Below are 26,017 nucleotides of genomic sequence, written 5' to 3'. Positions count from 1 at the left end.
TAATTATTCTATAGTGAGTAGAAGCATTGATAGCAGCAAAGTTTAATCATAAGGTTAATAACTATCCTGAAGATTAAGAAGATTTGAAAAGAATAAAGAAAATTGAGGGATAAAGAGGGTAATATGCATATAATAAATAGAAAACTTGCACGTACCAAATCATTCATTCTCACACCTAGCTGCTAGCTACTTCAAAGTTATATATTAACATTAATATAATGTCGCCTATCTAGACCTTTGACTTTTGAGCAATAATAAAAAAAAATAAATCAATTAGTATTAATTTAAATATAAAATAAATATAAAAATATTGGCGTAACATTCTTTTTATAGTGAAAATGAGAGCTTTTCGTGTAATTTTTTAAGAATAAACTATCAAATTGAATGTTAAAAAAATCTAGATAAGAATACTTTGATTTTTAAAAATAATTTATTCTCTAAAAATTTTCAAAAATTAATTTTATTCGATAGATTAGTCTTTTTGTGAAATAATTTATTTTAGAGTTAATATTTTTTAGAATCTAATTGTCTTATAATAAAAAAATTTTAAGATTTATTTGTTTAAATATGTATATTAAAATTTGATTAAAAACAAATGAGGACCAATTTGTTCGACAGAAATAATTCTTAGAAACTTTTAAAAAATAAAAATTTATTAAAAATTAAAATGGTCCATCTAAAATTATTTTTGAGACTTATTTAAATTTATTCTTTTTCTAAATAAGCTAAGAGAACAAAGTGAAGGACAGAGTCACGGGTCACAAAACCCTATTCTAAAAATTTCACCCTCCTAGCTTTAAAAATTGTCCTATATAACATGATAATTAAATTATATGTTTTTTTACATTATGTACAACCAATCTAATACATACAATTTAAAATGATCAGATTAATTCTAGAAAAGTCTAGGTCTAGCAACTTTATTAAATTCTGACCAGCATGTAATTAGCAAAAATTTTATACCAATTTCATACCATTAAAATAATCATTGATAGTTATTTAATAGCTACAAATTACAAAAGTTACTAACCCTTAGTATTGCTCTAAATTCTATATGTTCACATCCTTCATAAACCTAATAAAATAAAATAAAATTAGGGATCAATATTTTTATTAAAATTTGGCTAGCATTTAATCATAAAAAAATAAATAATTCCATATTATTTGATGAAATCTCACGCTATCAATAATAACTAATTAATAACAATAAATTACAAATTTTGTTGATCCCTTAAGACTCTTCATAAAATAATATATGAATATTTCATAGAGACGTAAGAAAAAGAAATCTATAACTGGAGAATAATATAAATTGTCCCTCACATTAAGCAAGAATGAGAGAACGTCTTTTTATCAAAATTAACTTTCGAAAATGTAAAAAAGAATTAAATTTTGTAATTATTTTTATAAAATATTTTTTTATGCTATACCTAACTTATGTCGTGAGGATACAAATTAGCAAAATTCTTATTATAAGTATAAATTTTTATTTAGGATACAAGTTAGCAAAATTCTTATTATAAAGTATAGTTTTTTGTCATTTAATATTTTTTTTTAAATATTTTTTTATCAATTTAAAAAATATATAACAAAAGATCACACTTTACAAATTAAAAAAAATTCATTCCTGAAAGTTATTCTGTCCCAACTTTTCCATGAGCATGATTGGGTACATGCCGGGCCAGACCGAGCTATTAATAAGCTGCAATTAGTTATTTTCACAGGATAATATAGACAAGAATACAGAGGAATGAAAAACGTTTGATTATATATTGAAACAAGAGACGCTCAAATACACATTAACAGAAAAAATTGTTGTTTACCATCTAATTATGGGGATGCTTTCACAAAGATGCGTAAAACGTCTTTTTGTAAAGATATTTGTGGGTCGTATTATTATTGGGCGTATTAATTAATATAGTTATTTTTTAATTTTTTAATAAATTAGAATCAAATCGATTTTTTATAATAATAACAATAAATCCAAATTTTTTTAGAGATTTAATTGTATTTTTAAATTTTTAGAAATTTAAATGTCCGTAAAACAAAAAATGAGGATATATTTGATTTTTTATCAAAAAATTTTAAAGATATTTAATTTAGATTGTGTAATTCGATTGGATCAAACCGCAGACAATTGAATTTATTATTGTCGCTATAATAAATCGATTTTGTTCTAGTTTATTAAAAAATAAATTATTAACCGGTTTAATAAATATATCCATATATGGCACATGTAAATATCTTTAAAAAAAATGATATTTTTAGTATCTTTATTAAAGTAGTCTCTTCTAATTATATTTATTTTGTTTTATAACAACAATTTTCAGTTTAAATTTGGTTCGTTTGAAACATTTTTGGTCTTATATTGGCCTTGCAAAATTAAAAAAGGTCATGTTTATTATTGGTCGAGTCAACATGAGTTTTGACTTTTTCAAATTATAAAATTCTTACATTTTCATAAAATGTGAATCCTATTAACTCTCGAAGAACTTCATCCTACAACTATTAATGTAGTACTCATATGAATGCCATCGTAATGGTATAATAAGTAGTTGATATTGATATTGATATTGATATCTTTTAATCATAGTCATTATGATATTTGAAATTGGTTCATGTGATTTAATTGATGTCTATTAATTTTGAACATTATGTTGACCAAAATTAAAAGGAGTTTATATTAAGATTTGCTTTAGTAAAGTTTTTATTTTTTGAAAGTAATTTATAAATACTAATTTTTAAACATAATTCTTTTAAAGTTGTAATTTCTATGTTCAAAATTAATAGACATTAATTTTTAAATGAGATAATAAATAATAAAATAATTTTAAAAATACATATATGTGAAAATGATGAATTTATTTTTATTTATTTATTTATTTTCTGTAGAAACAATCGAATAATTATTTTAAAAATCTATGCATTAAATCAAGGTAAATTTTAATCTCCAAGCCCTGTGATAATTTTTTAAAAAAACTTTAGATCATTCACCAAAATTCTCAAAAAGAAATTATAAAACGTAAAATTACTAAATTTTAAAAAATATTTATTTTATAATGATACTTACAAAATAAATTTATCAAAATCTAATCGCTTAGAAATCTTGTATGTATATGAAAAAAAAGGTAAAAACTTAGGTGCAGTCGACTTCACGTGAAGTTGATACCTGAGAGCCGTTAAATGATTTGACTGATTTTACTAAATTTTCATCTAATAGCTTTCAGATATTAACTTTATGTGAAGTCGACTTCACCTGAGTTTTTACCATGAAAAAACTGTTTGGGTGTGAGAAACTTATATATATATATATTGTTGCTTTTTTCATGGTATGAAAAGGAATTTCATTTTTTGTTGTGTTATCTGCAAAGAGTGTTGAAGTGATAAACTAGAAAATACGTGATAGCGACAGAATCTGCACATAACTAGGTCATTCATTCATACACCAAATTTTGCCTCAAATGAAAATCAATTTTTGAGGATTTGATCCCCATCACCTTTTTGCATGAAAAAATTGTAAGATTCAAGTTAGTTGTCCCATCACCTTTTTGGTGGCTACAATGACTAGCCTAGCTGCACCAATTCTTAACTTACATATCGAGTAGAGGAATGAGTTTGACTTTAGATTTTAATTTGAAGATGCTAATGACGGTGAAATCAATAAGTAGAGATGATAAATACATGTTAGTCTGATTAACATTAAAATTAGAAAAAAATTCATCTAAAAAAAATGAAATAAAAGACTCATTTTCCATGTAAAAAAAAAAACACACTTTCTTCTTCAACCTCTCCTTGTTACGTGTCTCCCCAAAACTGGGTGGTGGATCCCCGGTGGCAATTGCTCATCAAACCGCAAGGACCAGCAATCGTCGATGCATGAGTCCGTTACTCGCTCCACAAAAAGCATCAGAGCAGCTTTCGGAACAACCACTGGATTAGAGATATTTATGGATAGGATCTGATTTGCATATCTGTTATCCGAATCCAATTTAAAAATTTAGATATTGATCTAATCTGTAAAATTATGGATCGGATTGAATTCGATCGGTACCTGTAGAATCGAATTGGAATTTTAGATTATTATCCACGTATCTGTAGATCCATAAAAAATAAATAAGTAAATATTCAATTTTTGTTTTATTTTAATTAATAATTATCATATATATTATATTATTTTATTTTTATTATTTTAAAAAAATATGTTTAATAATATTTTAAGAATAAATATGTTTGAAGATGAAAAAAGAAAATTTTATTTTTTTTAATAAAAATAAACTTTTTGAAAAAATTTTATATTTTACGGATATATTCAATCCACAAATGTGTGAATTGGATCCAAACTAAAAAAAATACGAATATTAAATCCAATCCGATAATTTTAATATAGATCAAATCGAAATTTTTGTCCTATTCAATTCTATCCACGTTCACCCGTAACCTTGGCAACCTTCATTATCGTCACTAACTAGCAGAGATGAGGAGACAACGGTTCAATTCAAAGGGTAACAACTTCCAAATCCGTATCAACGCTTGATTCAACTTCTAGTATACATGGTCGTTAGCAAATAGAGATGTCCATAGATCAAATCTAATTTATATATTTGCAGTATTTTTTGAATTTGATCTAAAAATTGTAAATATCATCCGACTTACAATGCTATCGAATAAGATTGGATCATCTATATACTAATAGAATTAAATTACAGATTTTAAATAAGTATCTATATATTCAATACAAAGTGTATTGGAAGATTTATTAAAAAAAATAAATAATATTTTTATATTTTATTTTAATTAATAATTATTATATATATTGTATTATTTTATTTTTATTATTTAAAAAATAAAAAAAATTATTAATCTTTTAATAAAATAAATTTTTTACAAATATTTTTATGTTTCGTAAATCGAATCAAATCAAATCCAACCTAAAAAAAAATACATAAATTAGATCCAATGCAAGAAGCCACCACGTTATTCCTCCAATTGACATTCATATTCATTGGGACATTACCTATTTACGGCCTACGGTAAAAAAGAAGAAAAATATTTACAGTGCTTAATTTCTTAGACACACCTTGAACACTAACCACACTCCAGCTGTGAGTTTTCCATTAGATGATCAACGAATAACCACAGCCAGTAACAAAGAAATGCAGGCTACATATAAACATAATAATAACTAGTAACGCGTCACCATAAAAACATTAAATGACTTCTCGTTCTAATTTCCAAACTTAGTGTTTAATGGCAGGTGTTGCAGCGAGCTGTGCATTTAGGACTGTAATTAACTAAGCTTCTCATACAACAACAGTATACCACCCTGACCCACACGTTCACATTCCGTGTCAGATAAGTAGTTCTCTTCAACCCGCAAACCTTATCCCCCCACCACTTCTATTTATATCACACCTTCCAATACCACTCCACTCACCACAACACAACACACTTTTCACCCATAGAAACAACAAATATTCCTAAACTCACACCAATGACTTGTGCTACGCCTTTCCAACTTCCCTTTCTTATTATTCTCCTCCTCGCTGCAACCACCACTTTCTCGCCACTGCCACCTGTTGAAGCGGCTGACGGTGGTGGACGATGGCAGCTCCTACAGAGAAACATGGGCATCGTGGCCATGCACATGCAGCTTCTCCACAACGACCATGTCGTAATCTTCGACCGCACCGACTTCGGGTTATCCAACCTCTCATTACCCGACGGAAGATGCCGTAGAAACCCGCGAGAGATTGTCGTTAAAACCGACTGCACCGCACACTCAATCGACTACGACGTCGCTGCCAACAAGTACCGCGCCCTGTACGTGGAAACGGACGTGTGGTGCTCCTCCGGGGCGGTGACTCCCGAAGGCACACTCATCCAAACCGGCGGCTTCAACGACGGCGACCGTGCCGTCAGGACCTTCACCCCCTGCCCGAACTGCGACTGGCGGGAGGATGTAAACGGACTGGTGGCCAGAAGATGGTATGCGACCAATCACATCTTGCCAGATGGACGGCAGATAGTAATCGGAGGAAGAAGGCAATTTAATTATGAATTCTATCCCAAGAAAGATGCCACGGCGAGAAACACATACACCTTACCCTTTCTCCTACAAACAAATGATCCAGGCGCTGAGAACAACTTGTACCCTTTCGTCTTCCTCAACGTTGATGGCAATCTTTTCATGTTCGCCAACAACCGTGCTATTCTATTCAATTACCAGAAAAACACTATCGTAAGAACCTACCCTACCATCCCCGGCGGAGAACCAAGAAGCTATCCCAGCTCCGGCTCCGCCGTGTTGCTTCCTCTCAGAAACTTGAACAAGCCGAATGTGGAGGCTGAGGTCTTAATCTGCGGCGGAGCCCCGAAAGGATCTTACCAGCAAGCTCTAGGAGGAAAGTTCCTTCCAGCTTTGGATACCTGTGGAAGGATCAAGATAACAGACGCCAATCCAAAATGGGAAATGGAAACCATGCCTGGTGGAAGAGCCATGAACGACATGGTAATTCTCCCAAACGGCAACGTTTTGATCATGAACGGTGTATCTCGTGGAACTGCGGGTTGGGAATGTGGCCGTGACCCGGTTCTCAACCCGTATCTTTACAAGACTAATGCCCGGGCCGGAGATCGGTTCGAGTTACAGAATCCATCAGACATTCCTAGGGTTTATCACTCCTCGGCGATTTTGCTTCGCGATGGAAGAGTCTTGGTGGCTGGAAGCAACCCTCACATTGGTTACAGTTTCAACAACGTGGTTTTCCCAACGGAGTTGAGAATGGAAGCTTTTTCTCCTTCTTATTTGGAACCTCGCTTTGAAGATGTTCGTCCCAAAATCATAGCTCCTGCCTCCCAAACAAAGCTCAAGTACGGTCAGAAGCTTACGATGCGGTTTGGAGTTGCAGCACCATTGGATAAGAATTCGGTGGCGGTTACAATGGTTGCGCCACCTTTTACCACTCACTCATACTCCATGAACCAGAGGATGTTGGTGATGGAACCAAATGCCGTTAGAGATGTTGGGAAAATGACTTACGAAGTTGATGTGACTACGCCCGGTTCAGCCGTTTTTGCACCACCCGGTCACTATTTATTATTCGTGGTCCATCAAGATATCCCAAGCCATGGTATTTGGGTTCAGATACTGTGATTTTCAGCGCCCAACGGTTTCTATACGCTTCCTATTTCATTGTGATATATTATTATTATTATTTTATTTTTTTGAAAAATAAATTATTATGATTTTCCCGTGAAGAAATTCATCTGTGAAGTAAAAAATTTGAATGAAGTGATTTATTTATTTATTTACTGGTTACAGACGTGTGGAAATTGTTTGGAGGCTTTTTTATTTTTTGAATATTTTTAGGAAGAATGATATATGCACACCATTTTTTTTATATATTTTTTTAGAATTTTGCTAAAGAGTCAATAGAATATTTGTATAATGTGTATAATTGGTTATTTATTTGGCTAAATATGAGTTAAAAAATGAACATTTAGAGTAAAATATTATTAATTTTTTAAACACAATACATTCATACTATCTAGAATAACCATTCGGGTATTAGGGATAATAAACATCTAGTATCCTATCGAATCAAACATGCCTGTACCCCTATTGTACACATTGTATAGATATTCTATTGGTTTCCTGTACTTTCTCATTTTTTTTATTGTATACATACATACACCTTTTATTTTTGCTATAAAAAATAAAATTGTCTTTTAAATCCAAAAGAAAGCGCACAGAAAAATAATGCAATAAATTTTTTTCTATTTTTATATGGAAACTTAGCATAGATTCTTTGTGAATACTAAATAGTAATATGTTTTTGATGGTTTATTTTGTGTTTAAGGTTTTGTAAATATATATATAATTTTGTATCTTTTCAATAGATAACGTAAAGAAAAGAGCTTGTATTTTTATTATTTTTTTTAATCTCCAGCCGTGTAATAAATTAATTAAGTTCGTAACAAGTTCGTTCAAGCTTAGAAATTGAGGTGATGACGTACAAAGTTTAAGACAAAAAAATAACTTAGGGAATATTTACCAAAATTAAATTGTTATATATTATTTTCTTCTAGTTTCTAATTAATGTCGGTCTCTCTGAATAATACCTAATAAGGGATTTTTCTAGACGCATGGAAGACAGCTTTTTCGGTGATATATCTTTTTATTGATCGAATAACTCAAATTTATTATGCGAATTTTAAATGAGAAAAAAATATTGAACCAAACTGGAATCTACCTCTAGATCTGTTTAAAACGCGTGAAATATCAAATATGGTTGTTTAAAATGAAGAAAAAAGAAAAAAATTAGTACAAAACTTTTCCATTTTAAAATAACTTTATTGTATGTATGGGTCTTTTAAGAAAAGTCGGACTCGTGAAATTTTCCCGCTTTAAAGACAGAATAATTCGAGTGAAATCGAAAATAAAAAATATAAAATAGGCAACACCCTTTATTCCTTATGGCCATTTAATATTTTATAGAAATGTACAATATGCATGATTGAGAGTTTCTAGTGCTAATAATAACATGCAATTCTTACAAATATATATTATTGATTGGGAGTCACTCATATAAAGACGCTTAAAACGTCTTTTTTTAAATACGCTTTTTAATAATTAAAATTTAACTTATATAATCGATTAAATTGTGTTATTTTTGTCAAAATTAGACCAAACAAACTGATTTAACCGAAAAATTGATAAATCAAATCTTGAATCGATCTAAATTAATATTATTTTTATAGAAAATGGCTATAATACTCTTATTATAAAAATTGACTAAAATATTTTATATATATATATATATATATATATATATATATATATATATATATATATATATTAATTTTAAAAATCCTAAATTCTAATTCAATGATAGAATAAAAAGAAAGATTAAGATTTAGAGTTTTTAAAATATATAATAGAAATATTTTAAGTCATTTTTTATAATAGGGATATTATAGTCATTTTATCAAAAATATTAATTTAAGTTGGTTCAAGATTTGGTTTATCGATTTTTCGGTCAAAATGATTTGGTTCGTCTAATTTTGACAAAAATAATACAATTTGATTGATTAGATTGAATTTTAATTATTAAAAAATATCTTTAAAATAAGACGTTTTAAATATTTTTTTGTGAGTAATTTTTTATTGATAACCTTATTACGTATTATATTACAAGTACCAGGCCACCAACCATAACTAATCGTTAAGGATCAAGATGATTAATATATGGGTGATTATGATTATAGTAATTACGACTATTATAAAACTTTGATAATATTTAAAAAGAAAATGTAATTAGATTTAAAGTTATATTTTTTTTTCTAAATAATGCGGCTAATAAGCTAAACCATATTTTGCATTTTCCATTTACCGGGAATTTTCTCCCTTCTCTTGGGCAACGCAAATGCAAAGTAAGATTCCAACTTGCTAACGAAGGAAATATGTCAGTAGAACACGTAAATACACGATATACGGATTCCTTATTCAGTTATTTGTTTGTTTTGTTTATTATTATTCTTATTATTATCGTTAAAATAACAAATTTTTGTCTCTTTTAATACATTGCAAACTTAAATAGTTTAGGATTTGATTGATTTCTATTTTTATCTCTTATTTTTATTTTTAATATTTTGCGTTTTCAAAATTTTAATAATAATAAAGACAGAAATCAATAAAAACAAAATAAAGACTCCATATATACTCACATTTAAATTTAAACACGTAGGATAAACAATTTATTTTTGTAACTAAATTTAATAATTTTTTTTATTTCTGTATTTTTTAATTAATTTTTATTGCACTAATAAATTAGTAAATGAATTAAATTATACTTGTTTATCAAAATAATAACTTGTTCATATATAATATCACTATCCTTAAAAAATATCCTTACAATACTTATTAGTAAATAAATATTTTCTTTTAAGAGAAGTCATGCATATACGATATATTTGTAAACAAAGAATACACGCTGAAGGTACGATTTTAGATATCATACATCTGAGTACGTCAAGCATCTTGAAAATATAATTGGATCTAGATATAATTGTTCATTTAAAAAAAATCATAGGTTTTGCTCTAAAAATTATGAAAAAACTAATGACCTAATTTTTTTAAAATAAAAGTAGAATATTGAACAATGGTATACGTAATTTTATTTCACTTATTTAAATTAATATAAATAATATGTTATTTATTATTTACTTAACTCATATGTATAACTATGACCGAAAAATTATTTTGGAGCAAAAAAGTAATAGTATTAACATAATATTGAATCATTGCAAATTGATCCTTCAAATAACCAAGTCCCAATCCTCACAAGAGTTCGAACAGGCCCAAAGCACAGGTTGTGATGCCCTCAGTATTAACTTTCTATGCTAAAGGTATCACAATGTTTGTTTAAATTCCTTTGAGGTTTGAATCCGATGACGAATTAGTTATTTTTCAAAAAAAAAAATACAGGTAAACAGTTTCTAATTAATTAATTTTAAATAACTATAATTAATAATTATCAATTTTATATTTAAAAAAATAAAATTTAAATAATTATTAATTAATAAATTAATTAATATAAATTACAATTTAAAAATATTTATTAATTTACTATTGGCTAAACCTTTATTATTACCTAACGAGATTAATTGTTTTCTAAAATGTTGCATCATCCAGGTTCAATTTACCTGCTAAGATTGGCTTGTGATTTAAGAATCTTGAGTGGATGTATGAATAGAGAATAGTATAGTATATATACTAAAAAAAACCTATGTGTAAGTTATAGAGTTATTAAATGACAAGTGTATTATTAAACCTGTGTGCAGTTAGATATCTTTTAAAAATTGTCCATTATTCAATTTTTTTAAAAAAAAAAGAAACTAAAAAATAAGTAACTTTCTATAAAAGTGGATATTTAAATTAATTAAATAATATTATTTAAATTTAAAGATCGACTAAAAACTAAAACTTTAAAAGACAAGTAGTATTTTTTTATTAAACTGATCTTTATTTTTATTCATTAATTACTTAAATATTAATGATATTGTACATATAACATATGAACCTTTCTATGATCAATAAAAACTATGGATTAATAGTCAAATTCATTTTTGAAACATCATCTATTTTTTAAATTAGTAATCAAATAATTTTTTTAGTCATATTAATCCTTAAAAGATAAAACATAAATCAAATTGGTCTTCCATTAGTTAGATAATGACGTTTTACGTTAAGTGCCACGTGTCACCAGATGATTGGTTGACGTGTCAGGTTAGTGACACCTAACACACTACGTGTCACTTAACATGTAAAAAAGGTATTTCTAATCAAAATAGTCACTAAAAGTTCAAACATAAGTCATTTTTTTCCTTAGAATTTAAAAAATTAATCAAATTATTAGTCATTATATAATTTTTTTATAATATTAAATTAAAAATATTTTTTATAGTACTAATTTTAATATTATTTTTAGACCTTAATAAACAAATTAAAATTCTCTTTATATAAAATAATAAAAATAATTAAATTTTTATAAAATTATTTTGTCATTTGTATTTTAAAGTTTTATATTTTTAAATTATAAATTTTTTTATAATAATTTTTTTATTTAAATGAATTTATCAAATTATTGTTGATTATATATTTAAAAATTTAATATTTTAAATCTCAATAAATAATATAATAGTTATTTTAAAATTTAAATCTTTTAATTTTTTTAAAATTATAATTTATATTATTATTTAATTTATATGATAGAATTGAATAATTTAAAACTCAATAACTTTGAAGTTTGATTCCATCAACCTTGCCTTTAAGGAAAATAAGGATGCAGATGATATTTTGAGCATTAACAGAAGACTTAACATTTCAAACATAAATTTTAGTTTACTTTTATCATGTAATTCCTTAAAGCGTGAAGAAGCATGAATCACCTCAAAATTATGGTATGTATCCTTGGAAAAATGTTGTGATATTTCTCAATGTTAGAGATATTTGGTTACTTAATAATCTGATAGGGATGTTAACAAAAACTGATAGTATATGTTATGCTAGATTGCAATATTGAATATTGCTGAACGGGAATGCCCTCCACTAATTAACGTGAGAGAGAACCTCTATTTGTTATGATTTTATTTGTTAGGAGCTTTCTTTTTTATGTGCTAGTTCATATCTTTTAAATTAATTTATTTAATCCCCATATAGTTCAAGTTTATGATTAAATCATGAGTATTATTTTTGAATTTTGTGTTGAAAGATGAGAATTTGTTAATTTTAAAAATTGAGTAGGTTTGAATGTTAGTTAACTAAGTTGAGCTATGTAATAAGAACATACGTGTAATTCATTAAATTTTAATATGAATCTGCTGTTACCTCTCTCACTTTATGACTCCATATCTAAATTTTTTATGTAAATATGTTAATCTATGTATTAATAAAAAATTCTTTAGGTCTATGAAATGGCCAGCCTATTTTATACATGATTAATGTCTTGTTTAGATATTTTTTTTAAATGGTAGATAATTAGTAGTGTAATAATGTAATTTTAATATTAATTCAGATTATTTTTTTAAAAATAATATTGGCAAGTTTTTGGAGCTTTAAAACCAATAGAATAGTTTTTTTTAATGAAATTTTTTTTTTGAAAAATTTAAATCGTCACAAACATTAATCAAGAATTATCATAAAATATCAGCATATATAGAACCTCCACAAAAAAGATAAAAAATTACCACTAAATAAAATTGTGAGAATTGTAAAAAACTGTCAAAAAAAAAAAAAACTCGATCGTGACACGTTACATTTAGAAAGTTATTGAAATCGTCACAATTTTTTTAGAGGAGGGGTTTAAAATTGCTACAAACAAGATAAAAAACGGTCATAAATTAGTAAAAATCTTAGAACTGGAGAAATTTTTTTGAGTGACTAAAAGTTTTTTTTTAACACAAACTATATAATGACAATACCATTAAAGATTTGTTTGGGTGAAAGTTTTAAAAAATATATTTTTCAAGTAATTTTTTTTAAATATTTTAAAAAAATAAAAGTAATTTTATATTTATATATGAGTACAATAATGAAAAAATACTTTTTTATTTATTTATGAGATTAAAAATATTTTTTTAAGTAAAAAATCTTTTTAAAAAATATAAATGTAGTTTTTGAAAAAATATATATTTTTATTTTTTTAGTATTTTTATTTTAACAACTAAAATTTTGTCAAACACACTACAAAATAAAAGAAATATTTTTAAATTTTTTTTATAACAGTTTAATGATATTCAAATAAGCACTAAATTAAAATTTAGTTAAAAGGTTTTTTTTCATTTAAAAAGTAATAAAATTTAATTTTTAATTCTTTAATAAAATTTGTTTATTATTCTTTAAAAATCTTTTTAAACATAATATTTATTAGTCAAATATATTAAATTATAAAATATTTTAATATTATTTTATATTATTTTCAAAAGAATTTATATTAATAAATTGGTACAGCAAATATTTTGATTTTTTATTTTTTAAAAATAATGTAAAAACTAAGAAAAATGAAGGAGAATGTAAAACTATGCGGTGTTGTTGACAATGAAATTTGAAAATTCTAACTTCAATAACTAAATTAATTACAAAGACACTTATATCATTACATATTAATTATCCATTTAGTCACCAAAAAATATTAACTATCCATTTTTATACACTTTGAAAGTTATTACTTTTTATTGTTTACTAAACTGGTACCGATAAGGAGAGAGGCTAAATGTAGAATGAATGAATATACTTAAATTGTTGTTCGAAATCAATTGCATAACTTCTTAGAATCAATAACTGGGCAAAGAGAATTCTTATTATGTAGTAGATAATATACTTACTCTTATTTTCTTCATGTAAAAGTATAACCTTAAAAAAGGTTGATTTTAAAGCGGTATTATATTTATATATAACAACGTAACGTACTTAATTATTGAATTTTTCGGTTAATTTTATCCCTTTTCTTAGGCAAAGCAAATGCAAAGTAAGATTCTAACTTGCTAACAAAGGAAATATATCAGTAGAACACGTAAAAATACGCGATATACGGATTTCTTATTTGTTTGTTTGTTTATTATTATTATTATTATTAAAATAAAAAATTTTGACTCTTCTAATACATTGCAAACTTAAATAGTTTAGGATCTTATTGATTTTTATTTTCATCTCTTATTTTTAGTTTTAATATTTTTTTTAAAATTTTAATAATAAAGATAGAAATTAATTAAAACAAAAATAAAGACTGCATAAACTCTTATATTTTCTATCTAAAAAACGTAGGATAAATAACTTATTTTTTAACTAAATTCAACAGAATTTTTTCTTATTTTTTTATACGTTTCTTTTCTTCAACAGATTTTTATTGTATCAATAAATTAGTAGATTGATTTATTTAAACTTGTTTATCAAAATAATTTGTTCACATAGCATCACTATTCTTAAAAAATATCCTTAGAATATACTCATTAGTAAATAAATATTTTTTTAAGAGAAGTCATGCATATACGATATATTTGTAAAGAATACACGCTGAAAGGTACGATTTTAGATATCATAGGTCTTATTGTTCTAGTAAAAAATATAATTGTTCCTTTTAAAAAAATTATAGGTTTTGCTACAAAAATAAAATAAAAAACTAAGGACTTAATTTTTTAAAAATAAAAATAGAACATTGAACAATGGTAATTTTATTCCACTTACTTAAATTAATATAAAATAATGTTATTTATTATTTTCTTAACTCATATGTATAACTATAACTGGAAAATTATTTTGGAGCAAAAAAGTAGTAGTATTAACATAATATTGAATCAGTATTATGCATTGCAAATTGTTCCAACAGGCCCAAATCACAGCAAAGTAGTTATTTTTCAAAATATTGCATCCAGGTTCAGGTGTTAGCTAAAATTGGTTTGTGATTTAAGAATCTCAAAGTGTGTATAAGTAGATGTATGGATAGTATACTAACAAAAAAAAAACCTATACTTAAGTTATAGGGTCATTAAATGATAAGAGTATTATTAAACTAATCTTTGTTTTTATTCATTAATTACTTAAAATATAAAGGATATTTATACGTATGAACTTTTCTATGATCAATAAAAAATATTTTCGTCCAAAGTATAAAAAAGACACACATACATATTATACATATAAAAAATAATAATATTTAAAAACATTTTATCAAAATAAAAATAAAAAGTTATTTCTTTTTTTTTTTTCTTCTAGCTTAATTTTCTTGGTAACTAGTGATATATTTGCGTCTATTTAATTCATGCTCTTGATAGAGTATGTTCTATATTTAGTATTTATTTTATCTATTTAAAATTATAATCGATGTAATGGTCATTTATTTCATGAATTTAAGATTATATATATATATATTTAAGATATATAATTGTATTGGTTTATAAAAAAGAAAACGAAGAACCAATACTTTGCAATTGTATGTTGAAATGAGAGGTGCCAGTGGCTTTGGTTGAAATGATAAGAACAAAATAGTTGTGATTGTAAAAGAAGTTTTTAATGATAGAAGCATGTAACTTGAAATTTTTACTAGCAAAATTACTTATGAATTTTTTTTTATCATTTAATTTCATACCTAATTTATGTTTATTGGTTGTTAACAAATGCTAAAGGCCTTTACAACATCATGTTTATGTTCTTTTGTTTCATAAAAATAGATGAGTAAAAAAAAAAAAGTGATAAGTAATAACTGTCATTCATAATTTCATATATATATATATATATATATATATTGGAAAACACTATTAAATAGATATTCCGCCAAATTAAATAACATTCATTTACTACTCCTACATATTCATTTTTGTATATGCTTTATTCTTTCTTTTTATTTTTTTGTAAGTTTTTTTTTTCTTTTTGGAATAACAAAGATTATTGAATTTTAAATTTTATAATCATACCATTTCTAATACTATATTATAATTTTTTTGGTCAAAAACTTAAATAGATAAAAAAAACCGTACATAAACAATTATATCTAATACTCATCGGTTATTAATACTATTGAGAATAAAAATTGAGGATGTGTCTGAAAGTTTACTGAGAGAAATAATGACCATGTCATGTTTCAAAACCTCACAAAGGAGCTGCCGCCAAACTTAAAAAAATTTTTTGAGTGGCTAAATTTTTTTAACGTAAAATATATAATAATAATAATAATAATAATAAATTAATAATACAACTAAGATTTTGTTCAGGTGAGTTTTTAGAAAAAGATTTTTTCAAGTGATAGTTTTAAAAAAAATTTAAAAAAAAGTAAAAGTAATTTATATTTATATATTTTATGTAAAAATATATTTTTATCTAATAATTATATTTGGGTACAATAATGTAAAAATATTTTTTGTTTATTTATGATGATAAAAACATATTTAAAAAAAACCTTAAAAAATATAAATGGTAACTTTTGAAAAAAAAGATGTTTTTTATTAATTTTTCTAGCATTTTTATTAACTTCTGAAAAAATTTATCTGTAACAACTTGATGACACCTAAACAAGTACTAAATTAAAATTTGGTAAAAAAAATTTTTCATTAAAAAAATTTAATTTTTAATTCTTTAATAAAATTTGTTTATTCCTTAAAAATCTCTATAAACATAATATTTATCAGTTAAATTCATTAAATTATAAAATATTTTAATATTATTTTATATTATTTTTAAAAAATTATATTAATAAATTGGTATGACAAATATTTTAAAAAATATTTTTTTCATTTTTTCAAAAATAAAGTAAAAACAAAAAAAATATAAAACTATATGATATTGTTGAGAATGAAATTTGAACCTCCAGACTTTTAAAGAAAAATTCTAACTCTAATAGATTAACTAAATTAATTACAAAGACACTTATATTGTTAGTATTAATTATCAATTTTTACACACTTTGGAAGTTATGAGTTCTCCTTGTCTACTTAACTGTTATTGATAAAGAGTGCAGTGACACACCGTAGAATGAATATGATCATGCTTAAATTGTTGTTCGAAATTGATTGTTTAACTTCTCAAGATCAAAATTTGGATAAAAAGAATCCTTATTATTAGTAGATTATTTTTTGACTGTACAAATATAACCTTAAACAATGTTGATTTTAGAGATGTATTATATTTATACATAACAATGTGAGCTTAATTATTTAATTTGGTTCGATTTTTTTTAGTTCAAATAATGCCAAAATGTCTAGTATTGTTATTTTTTAATCTTGTTAAAAATTTAATTTGTCCTATAATTATTGAACCTTATATTAGCAATTAGAGAGACTAATAATGTGTTTCAGTAAAGAGAAAGTATGAAAATGGATTGTCATTTAAGGACAAGGTTATAACGGGCATTTACTCTCTAAATTAACCACTTTTCACTTGAGGGTGGGGTAGAGCTTCACTAACATTGTAGCGTAACCTTGAAAATCTAAAGCAAGCTTGCTCAAAAAATGTGTTATGGAACGACCTTATCCATTTTATTTACAGGTAGGTCTGTGGTTTCATCATGTTCTAATTAATAATCTCTTTTCGATTGTCATCACATTCTTTAAGCTACCAATAGGATATATTGTTAAAGCAAATTAATTTTTCCCTCTTCGTTTTTTGCTCAGCTTTTCTTTTGAGGATACATTGGATTGCTTCGGTTTCGATTCCGAGTTCCAATTGCTACGCTTTCGATAATTCTAGTCATATTGTTGATTTTGTATCCTTCACTTCTAATGCACTCAAAAGCTTTTCCATTTCGATTAGATTTGTATTTTATTGGATATTGATAAGGGTAAATTGTTCATTATAGGATTTTGATTTGGCTGTAATAATTAGTTATCTTGTTCTTGTGTTTGTGAATTGTTAATTTGAATGTCAATTTTGTCTATAAAATTAATTCAAATATGGTGCTAATCTCTAAGGAGGTATAGATATTATAATACGGAGTACCAATTCTTGATGTTTTATCCATCTTTGGAGAATCAATGAGCGTTAACTTGTTATCTTATTGTTGATCCAATTCATGGTTTGTTGTTATTACTTAATCAGTTTGACAGAGTAGCTGGATTGGATACCTGTTTGAGTATGATGTGCAGGTATGTACACCACTCGATATTTTTTTAATATCTTTTAGTTCTACACTGAGATTGTGTATAATGGTGTCGTTTGATCTATGTAGCCGACTCTACCTAGTAGGATAAGACTTATTATACACATTGTACAAATATTCCATTAGTTCCCTAGCAGGAATCATAATATAATGAATGCTTTTGTTTCTTTGTTAAGTTTTCTTTCTAGCCTAAGAATTCTAAATTACTCACTTTGCATTAGTGCAGCAAGATACAGACTTAGCGGTTCGATTCTGCAAAGATGTCGAAAGCAGATCACAAATGGTAGTCTCTATATTTATATGCTTTCAGTTTTAAGTATTTATCTCGTTGTGTTCTCAAAGTTTTTTATTTTTTACTCTTACATACATCTTTAGTTCCTTTTCTTTCACTCTCATAAAAATGGATTTTGGAAGATTCTTATCCTCTTTTATGTCTTCCTCCTTTGAAGTTATCTAGTTTGTTTTAATTTATTTAAAAAGAAAAACATTAGTAGAAAAAAAGAAAAAAATATTAAAGATCCATCTCTAATGATAGGTTCAGGCACATTATTGTTACCTTGATATGTTTCTCATATAAGTTAATATATGTAAGACTCTTCAATTCTCAAACACTTATTTGGTAAAGCCTTCGATAGTCATGGATCCTTGCTTAATTTTGAATTCCAATTTGATTATAAACTGAGATAAGTATATATAACAGTGGCGAATAATCCTAGTTTAGTACTTGGAATTCTTGTTTTATAAGTTTTATTGTTAGCTAATGCCCAAGGCTATTCAGGGATATGTTGATTTTGGTCGATTTGACAACTACTTTGTTGCTGGTATAGGCCAATTTGACTTTGTTCAAGTAAGTTGTTACTACTTATTTTGTTTTTCGAAAAGAATAGGCCATACTCCTTAGATTTCTAGTTATTTATAGAAGGAAATTATTGAATTTTTACTCCCTACTTTGCTTTTTGTTCTCCTCTTTTCTTGTTCTTAATACCTTCTTTCTGCTTTCTTGAATCACTTTATTAATGTGTAGGAGTTCTATAACGGTGACTTGATGGGTTGTGAGCAAAGTTATGATAAAATGGGACGAACCGCGCAGGTTGGATTTACTATTGAACTCCTTTTTCTCTTTTGGTAAACTACATCAAAGACTCAATATAATGGAAATAGTTAAAGTGGTTTTCTCATGGAGAAAGGGGTTGTGAACATTTTTTATTGTGTGTTTATTCATGGAACATGCATGTATCTATATCATTGATGATATGCTACAAGAATTTTCTGTTATTCTCAATTGTTTGGAACAAACAAGTTCTGGACTCTAGGATAAATTGTTCTTTCTTACGTGGTCTATGTTTCTTCCTTGTGTCACGTTTTTCAGGTCAACATCATCTGTGGGAGTTGTCCGAATGGACAATGCAAAGGTATGATTGTGAATCTTTGAGAACATTTCATTTGATTATTTGTACAATGCACAATCTTTGTGGATCATAAATGTGTTTTCAAAAGAACACGTTTTTTGAAAAACAAATGCTAAAGGCTTTTAATGATTCTATTTTTATTGTTGATCTTAGTTATTATAAGATCTTCCCATCATTTGTTGAATAATATTCACTAATATCACAAAGGGATTGACATGCATTGCATGATTTATCATTATAGGATGTGGATGTTATTTTTGTTTATTTGTAAATTTGTGTTCTCTGCTTTGTGATGTTTTCTTTTATTATACTATTTGTTTTTCTATCCAAATAATAATAATAATAATTTGTTTTCTTTGTGATGACAAATGCTTATTAGCGTTTTAACTGGCAGGTCGTCCTGGGTGCATATGTAGTGTCACTTATGAATCAAAATGCAGGTTTTGATGATTTAACTCATTCCCAGCTGTCATTTTATTTTAAAATACTACTCCTGTGTTTCTTTCATTTTAAACTTGTTAATGTTGCAAGTGTGAGGAGTGATGAAATTAGTCCCACATCAAAAAAAGCAAAGAAGAGTGAGGAATTTATAAGATGAGAGACCCATTAACTTAATAACTTTAAGTTTTGAGTTAGATGTGGTGTCTTCTTGTCTTATGTTCCACTCCAGTGGTCGAAAGCTCTCCTTTGGTGTGCACAATTTTTTTCGCGTGCATTTTTAATATTTTTCACACTCCTATACATATTCCAATTTGGCATTAATTTCTACACCATAGATTAGTATATGTATCATGATGAGGTTTAGAAGCTTGTTGAGTAAAGCACTAAGTTGGTCATGATCTTTACTTATATGAGATAACTAATGATTTTTATTACTAGTCTTGGTTTCCATTATTAGTGTTGTTTTCTGATGTTTGCAGTTGAAGTATGACCTTTAAATATGACAATCTTGATAATTGCCAGAGTTTCAGTTGAACTTGCTCTACCATGTGAAAAACCGGGCCCACAAGTATTTCAAGGCTTCACAGTTGGTTTTCATCCACGATCATGGGAAATTGTGAGTATATCTACACTATTAATCACAAATCTTGTAATCATATTAAGAGTTTGGCTCCTCCAAATTGCATTGGAACTTTACTACTGGTTGTGTGTGTGCGTGCGCGCGTGTGCTAGCTTGTTTGAATATGTGTTTTGTTCGTTATCTGGGGGATCTCGGGTGCTCGGCAAGTCGGGTAGCAATGGGAGGATGAGAGGGTGAGACCTTGGACTGACTTGGAGCGGGTGTAGGGATGTGGGTCGAAAGCTGACGACGCCGGAGGTGGTATGGATGAAGGGAGGTGGCCACCTGCAAGGACACTCCGACGATCAAGTCATTATCCGTATGAGGTGATAGCCAAATTAGGTAAAATGTTACGTACCCTGGGAGGAGAGCTGACCTCTTCTCTTATATATTGTGCTGGATGGGCCCATCGATGACCTAGCCCACTAGCCAAGAAGCTTCCGTGAGCTGTCTTGGTCCACGTGAGGGTAGCAGGTCGTCCGGTTTTCCGGGTCGGGGCTTCGGGGTGCTGCCCCGAGGGTACCGACCCGACCGGTCGTTAGGCGTGGTGACTTGGGCTGCCCAGTTGGCAAGTCAGGCGCGCTTTGAGTCGGATGTTGGGAATCGACCCGTCGGGTTCTCCCTGTCGTGAGGGAAGGTTCGGGCTTGGGTCGGAGGTGGGGCTCCGACCCGTCGACCAGTTGGGCTGGACTCGTGGTGGTCCGTAACATGTTTAAATCCTTTGACTTTTAAGTTGACCAAGGTGATTTGATGCTTAGAAGACTTGTGGATTCAAATTTGATCTTAAATTATAAGTTTTCGATTTGGTTGTAGTAGAAAGCAACTTTTGGATTATTTTGTTGTCAAATTAATTGAAGACCAAGTTGATGAAAAATTAAACCTCTTTTAAGATAACAAAAATAGTTGGTTTAGCATGGGTTACTTATTAGCTTAGTTATATCACTTATTGAATTTTTCTTTTTTGAAAATTTTAGGTTTATAATGGTATGACACAATTTGGATTTGAGAAATCCAACCATGATTTTAGGTCAGGATTACGGATGCTGCCATTTAGTGTGATTTCATAGCCAAAGATTTTCTTCAATTGTTATATTAATGTTATGCTATGGTTTCCTTTCATAGCTTTCATGCAAAGCAATCCCAGGTAGTTCTTTTTATGACTGCAATAGCTTCACACTCATCCTTGGTTCAAAAGCCAAGTCTAAAGGTACTTCTATTAGTGTTACTAGTATTACCACAAGAACTATTATTATTGATTCGATCCGACTCATTATCCGAGATCTATTCTGAACCGTATGGATCACTGTCTTTGCTTGATTGTTGCTAATTAGGTTCGTCCAGAGAAAGGCTTGGAAGTTAAAATTTCTGGATCTGCCAACCATGGGAAGCCTCCTACAACTCTATCACCTACAATGTTGATTGTGGATTGGAGATGTATGCTAACAAATTTTTTAGGATCATCAATTATGTTTTGTGGAGTATATGCATGTTTTTAAAGGTTAAATTATTCTGTTAAAATTGTAATTAAATCATTTTTAACAGTAAACGTTACAAAAATATTTTTATTCATCTGACATTACTAACGAATATACCTTAGTATATTCTGTTAAGTTAAACATTTTTAAAACAGTAAAAATGCGATTATAAATTTAAAACTGGTATAAAGACTCAATTAAAAACTTTTAAAGTATAAGGACTCAATTACAAATTTAATAAAACTATAGAAACTAACAAAGTAATTTAATCTTTTTTAAACTTTTATTTGTTTGCACTTTTTTTTTTCAGGTGAAGTAGCCCGTGATACTCCATATGAAGTTAATATAACAATCCCAATTAAGGGTTATGAGCCTATTGAATTTGTGCTTACAAAATTCTGTGGTGAGTCGGGATAACGCTACGACGTTATAAAATTTTTTGCAGTGCAACTAGATATCCTTTAAATATTGTCTTTTATTCAACTTTCAGAGGAAAGAGAAAATAAAAAACAAGTAACTTTCTTGATTTTTTGAACAACTAGTACGTAAAAGTGGATATTTAAATTAATTAAATAATAATAAATTCTTAAAAAAGCTGACTAAAAGTTGAAAGTTAAAGGACAACTAACATTTCTCAATCCTTTGTTATTCCTCTTGTTCTTTAAATTCATTCAATTATCAAGAAGCTCTCTTATCTTTGGATCTTACACTTTCCAATGGTGTCATATTATATTTTTTCTTTAATTTTTGTTTGTTCATTGTCGTAGATTATACACAGGAAGAAAGTGAAGATGCCAGAAAAGGATGGGCAATATTTGGGGTGCTATCTTGCATGTATAATAATTGTCTTGTAATTTATATACATGTTAGTATTTTGTTATTATTTTCTATACTTGCATTCAATATATGGCAACTTGTTATTGTGCAGATTCTTTGTCTCTTCAACACTTTTTTGTTGTGGAGGGTTTATTTACAAGACAAAAGTGGAACGCCAGGTGAGGATTTTTCTTTCAGTTACAAGTTCTATCTTTTCTTAAGATACACAAAACTTAAACTTATGTTGTATGTATTAACTTTTTGTAGCGTGGAATTGATGCATTGCCCGGCATGACAATCCTATCTGCATGCTTAGAGACAGTGAGTTCAAATCCTCTCTACTAATGTTTATTGATTTGTTGGAACTTTGACATGAAATTAATTAAAAATAGATAATGCTCATTTTGCACATTATTATGGTAGTGGTTAGGTCAATGATGATCATCACCAAATTAGTATTTTTTAGGTCTGAGTTCCTATTGTACATGACACCCTAGACATTTATAAAATAGAGTAATACCTTAAATCAGTTTCTAAGAAATTTTTAGCGAGACATTTTAGTCTTTAACGAATTTTAATCAGTAAATAACTATTCGAATTTTTATTTCGTTAGACAAATTAATTCTCATATTAGATTGTTCGTCTTTACGAAGAAAATGATATATGAATTTTAAAAATTTTTAAGGATTATTCTATCTTTTTTTAAATAACGAGTCGATAGGAATTAATTTGTCAAATTTTTTATATCAAAATTTGACATAAAGATTGATACGCCTTATAGAATAAAAAGTTAGAGACTAATTTAGCTATTAAAATTTGTCCAAGATTAAAATATCCAACTAAATTTTTTAAAGACCGATTTGGGGTATTAACATATAAAATATGGATTAGGTTAACTTTGATTTTCACCAAATTTGGTATCATTGCTTCAAAAGAAACGAAATTTATACTGGATCTTGGGCACTTCAAAAGAAATTAATAGCAGTTTCCAAGTTTGTAGTAGGTGTTTCACTTATTCTATTTTCAGATCCATCTAACATATCTTGAATGTTTGACGGTGAAACTCAGGTGCAGTCGACTTTACGTGAAGTTGATAATTGAGAGTTGTTAGATAATTTGACTGATTTGACTAAATTTTTATCTAATAACTCTCAACTACCAACTTCACATGAAATCGACTGCATTCGAATTTCCACCATGTTTGATGGAAATAGATTAGCCGAGCAGGACAAAGATACATGCGGGCAGAAGAACAAAATAGTGCCTTTGGTGGCGAACCCTCGTGGGGCCCGCCTCCTACTTCTTCTCAAGATGCATGGAAACCAATAGAAAGAAGATATGGAGCCATTTGAATATTGGATTGGTGTTATTCAATTTTTTTTTTGTTGTATTTGAAAGTCCCCAAATTGATTTATCTAGCTTTTGGGATATTTTCCTACTAAAAGTTTCACTTGGACTAAGCAGATTTTATGGAAAATTGAAGGTATCTCATTTCTAGGGGGCAAAAAGAAAAAGAAAAAGAAATAAATCATAGAAGGTTGGGAAGCAAAAAGGAAGAAGGAAAGAGAGTTATAGCATGAGTGTAGCTGCGATATTGCCATTAACGTATTCGCAGTGTGTTTATTTTATGGTAGAGTTCAAACTGCATCATTTATTCGTGTAATTAGTTTGGTTTGTAACTTATCATTATTACTAATAATTGATTTACTGCACAAGCTAGTTATAATTCAAACTGAATATGTTATGAAAAAAGACTTGCATGTAATTTTCCGGGGCTCATTTTATTATTATTATTTATCTTTGAGAAAAATGACAATGATATATAATGAAAATGTTTGTCTTGCGACAGTGTAAGTTCGCATATCATTCTCAAAAATAATATATATTTTACTCATATTGTACTAAAAACAGAATATGTTAATACTATTATTAGCTCAGACAATGTGATAGAAGGCTTCAGAAGAACTATAATTTTATTTTCTAGAAGAACAAAATTCATAATAAATAATGCACTATTGTCTACCAAGTCTTTTAGGAACTTGTTGAGTTTTAAAGATATTCGCTGAAATATATATCATATTGAAATAATGAATGAGAAAAATCATGAGTACATGTATATCACAACTCATGATTCAAATAAGAGGTTATATTAAAAAAGTTGCCCTCACTTTCTTTTGGGTTATATTATACTAAAATTAATGCAATTGAATCACATGCCATTGTAAATCAGAAGTTTATTACTTAACCCAAATGAATTTATGATTTGGCATGATCGATTAGGTCATCTTGGAATAACAATGATGCGGAGAATTATTGAAAATTTCCATGGACATTCACTAAAAACCAGAAGATTCTTAAATCCGATAAATTTTGTTGTGTTGTATGTTCTCATGGAAAGTTAATTTTAAGACCATCATCAATAAAGATTGGATTTGAGTCTTCTGAATTCTTAGAAAAGATTCAACGCGATATATGTAGACATATTTATCTACCATGTAGATCTTTTAGATATTTTATGGTCCTAATAGACGCAACTTCGATACGGTCACATGTGTGCTTATTGTCTTCTCGTAACTTGCCATTTGCGAGATTACTTGCTCAAAGTATTCAATTAAAAGCGTAGTTTCCAGAAAATCTAATCAAAGCAATTCGTCTTTATAATGCTGGTGAATTCACTTTCCAAGCCTTTGATGCTTATTGTATAGCTAACGGAATAAGCGTTGAACATCCAGTAGCTCATGTTCACACACAAAATGGGTTAGCAGAATCACTTATTAAATGCTTCCAATTAATTGCTAGGCCCTTACTTATAAGAACAAATCTCCTAACTTCTGCTTGGGACATGCCATTTTACATGCTACAATACTTATTCGTTTGAGACCAATAAGTTATCATCGGTTGTCTTCTCTGCAATTAGCTTTTGACCAGCAGCAAAATGTTTTCCATTTGAAGATATTTAGGTGTACGATATATGTTTTAATTGCCCCACTGTCTCACATCAAAATGGGACCCAAAAAAAAAAATCGAAAATTTATGTGAGATATGATTTTTCCTCTATAGTAAGGTATCTTGAGATACAAACAGGAGATATGTTTAAAGCTCTTTTTGCAG

The 26,017-nt window shown here is 27.7% G+C and overlaps 2 protein-coding genes across 3 annotated transcripts; both read left to right on the top strand.

Moving 5' to 3' along the window:
- Nucleotides 1-5,449: 5,449 nt before the first annotated feature.
- Nucleotides 5,450-7,289, top strand: LOC130942963 (aldehyde oxidase GLOX1-like). Its single transcript, XM_057871043.1, has one exon. It carries the CDS (start codon nt 5,492-5,494, stop codon nt 7,151-7,153), a length of 1,662 nt encoding a protein of 553 aa, XP_057727026.1. The 5' UTR covers nt 5,450-5,491; the 3' UTR covers nt 7,154-7,289.
- Nucleotides 7,290-17,432: 10,143 nt separating this feature from the next.
- On the top strand, nt 17,433-24,560 carry LOC130943785 (uncharacterized). Of its 2 annotated transcripts, none has more exons than XM_057871816.1 (17): nt 17,433-17,540; nt 17,662-17,753; nt 18,094-18,132; nt 18,373-18,429; nt 18,925-18,993; nt 19,171-19,236; nt 19,516-19,558; nt 19,950-19,995; nt 20,519-20,612; nt 21,590-21,642; nt 21,738-21,822; nt 21,947-22,049; nt 22,401-22,493; nt 22,858-22,924; nt 23,019-23,085; nt 23,174-23,227; nt 24,121-24,560. In XM_057871816.1, the coding sequence occupies exons 1-17, from the start codon at nt 17,507-17,509 to the stop codon at nt 24,256-24,258; spliced, it is 1,200 nt and encodes a 399-aa protein (XP_057727799.1). In that variant the 5' UTR covers nt 17,433-17,506; the 3' UTR covers nt 24,259-24,560. The 2 variants fall into 2 exon arrangements, with proteins under 2 accessions (XP_057727799.1, XP_057727792.1); XM_057871809.1 differs by having other exon boundaries at nt 17,440-17,536.
- The last annotated feature ends 1,457 nt before the right edge of the window (nt 24,561-26,017 follow it).

The sequence above is a fragment of the Arachis stenosperma genome, chromosome 1 (genome assembly GCF_014773155.1).
Source record: "Arachis stenosperma cultivar V10309 chromosome 1, arast.V10309.gnm1.PFL2, whole genome shotgun sequence".
Taxonomy (NCBI): domain Eukaryota; kingdom Viridiplantae; phylum Streptophyta; class Magnoliopsida; order Fabales; family Fabaceae; genus Arachis; species Arachis stenosperma.
This window is presented reverse-complemented; position numbering and strand designations above follow the sequence as displayed.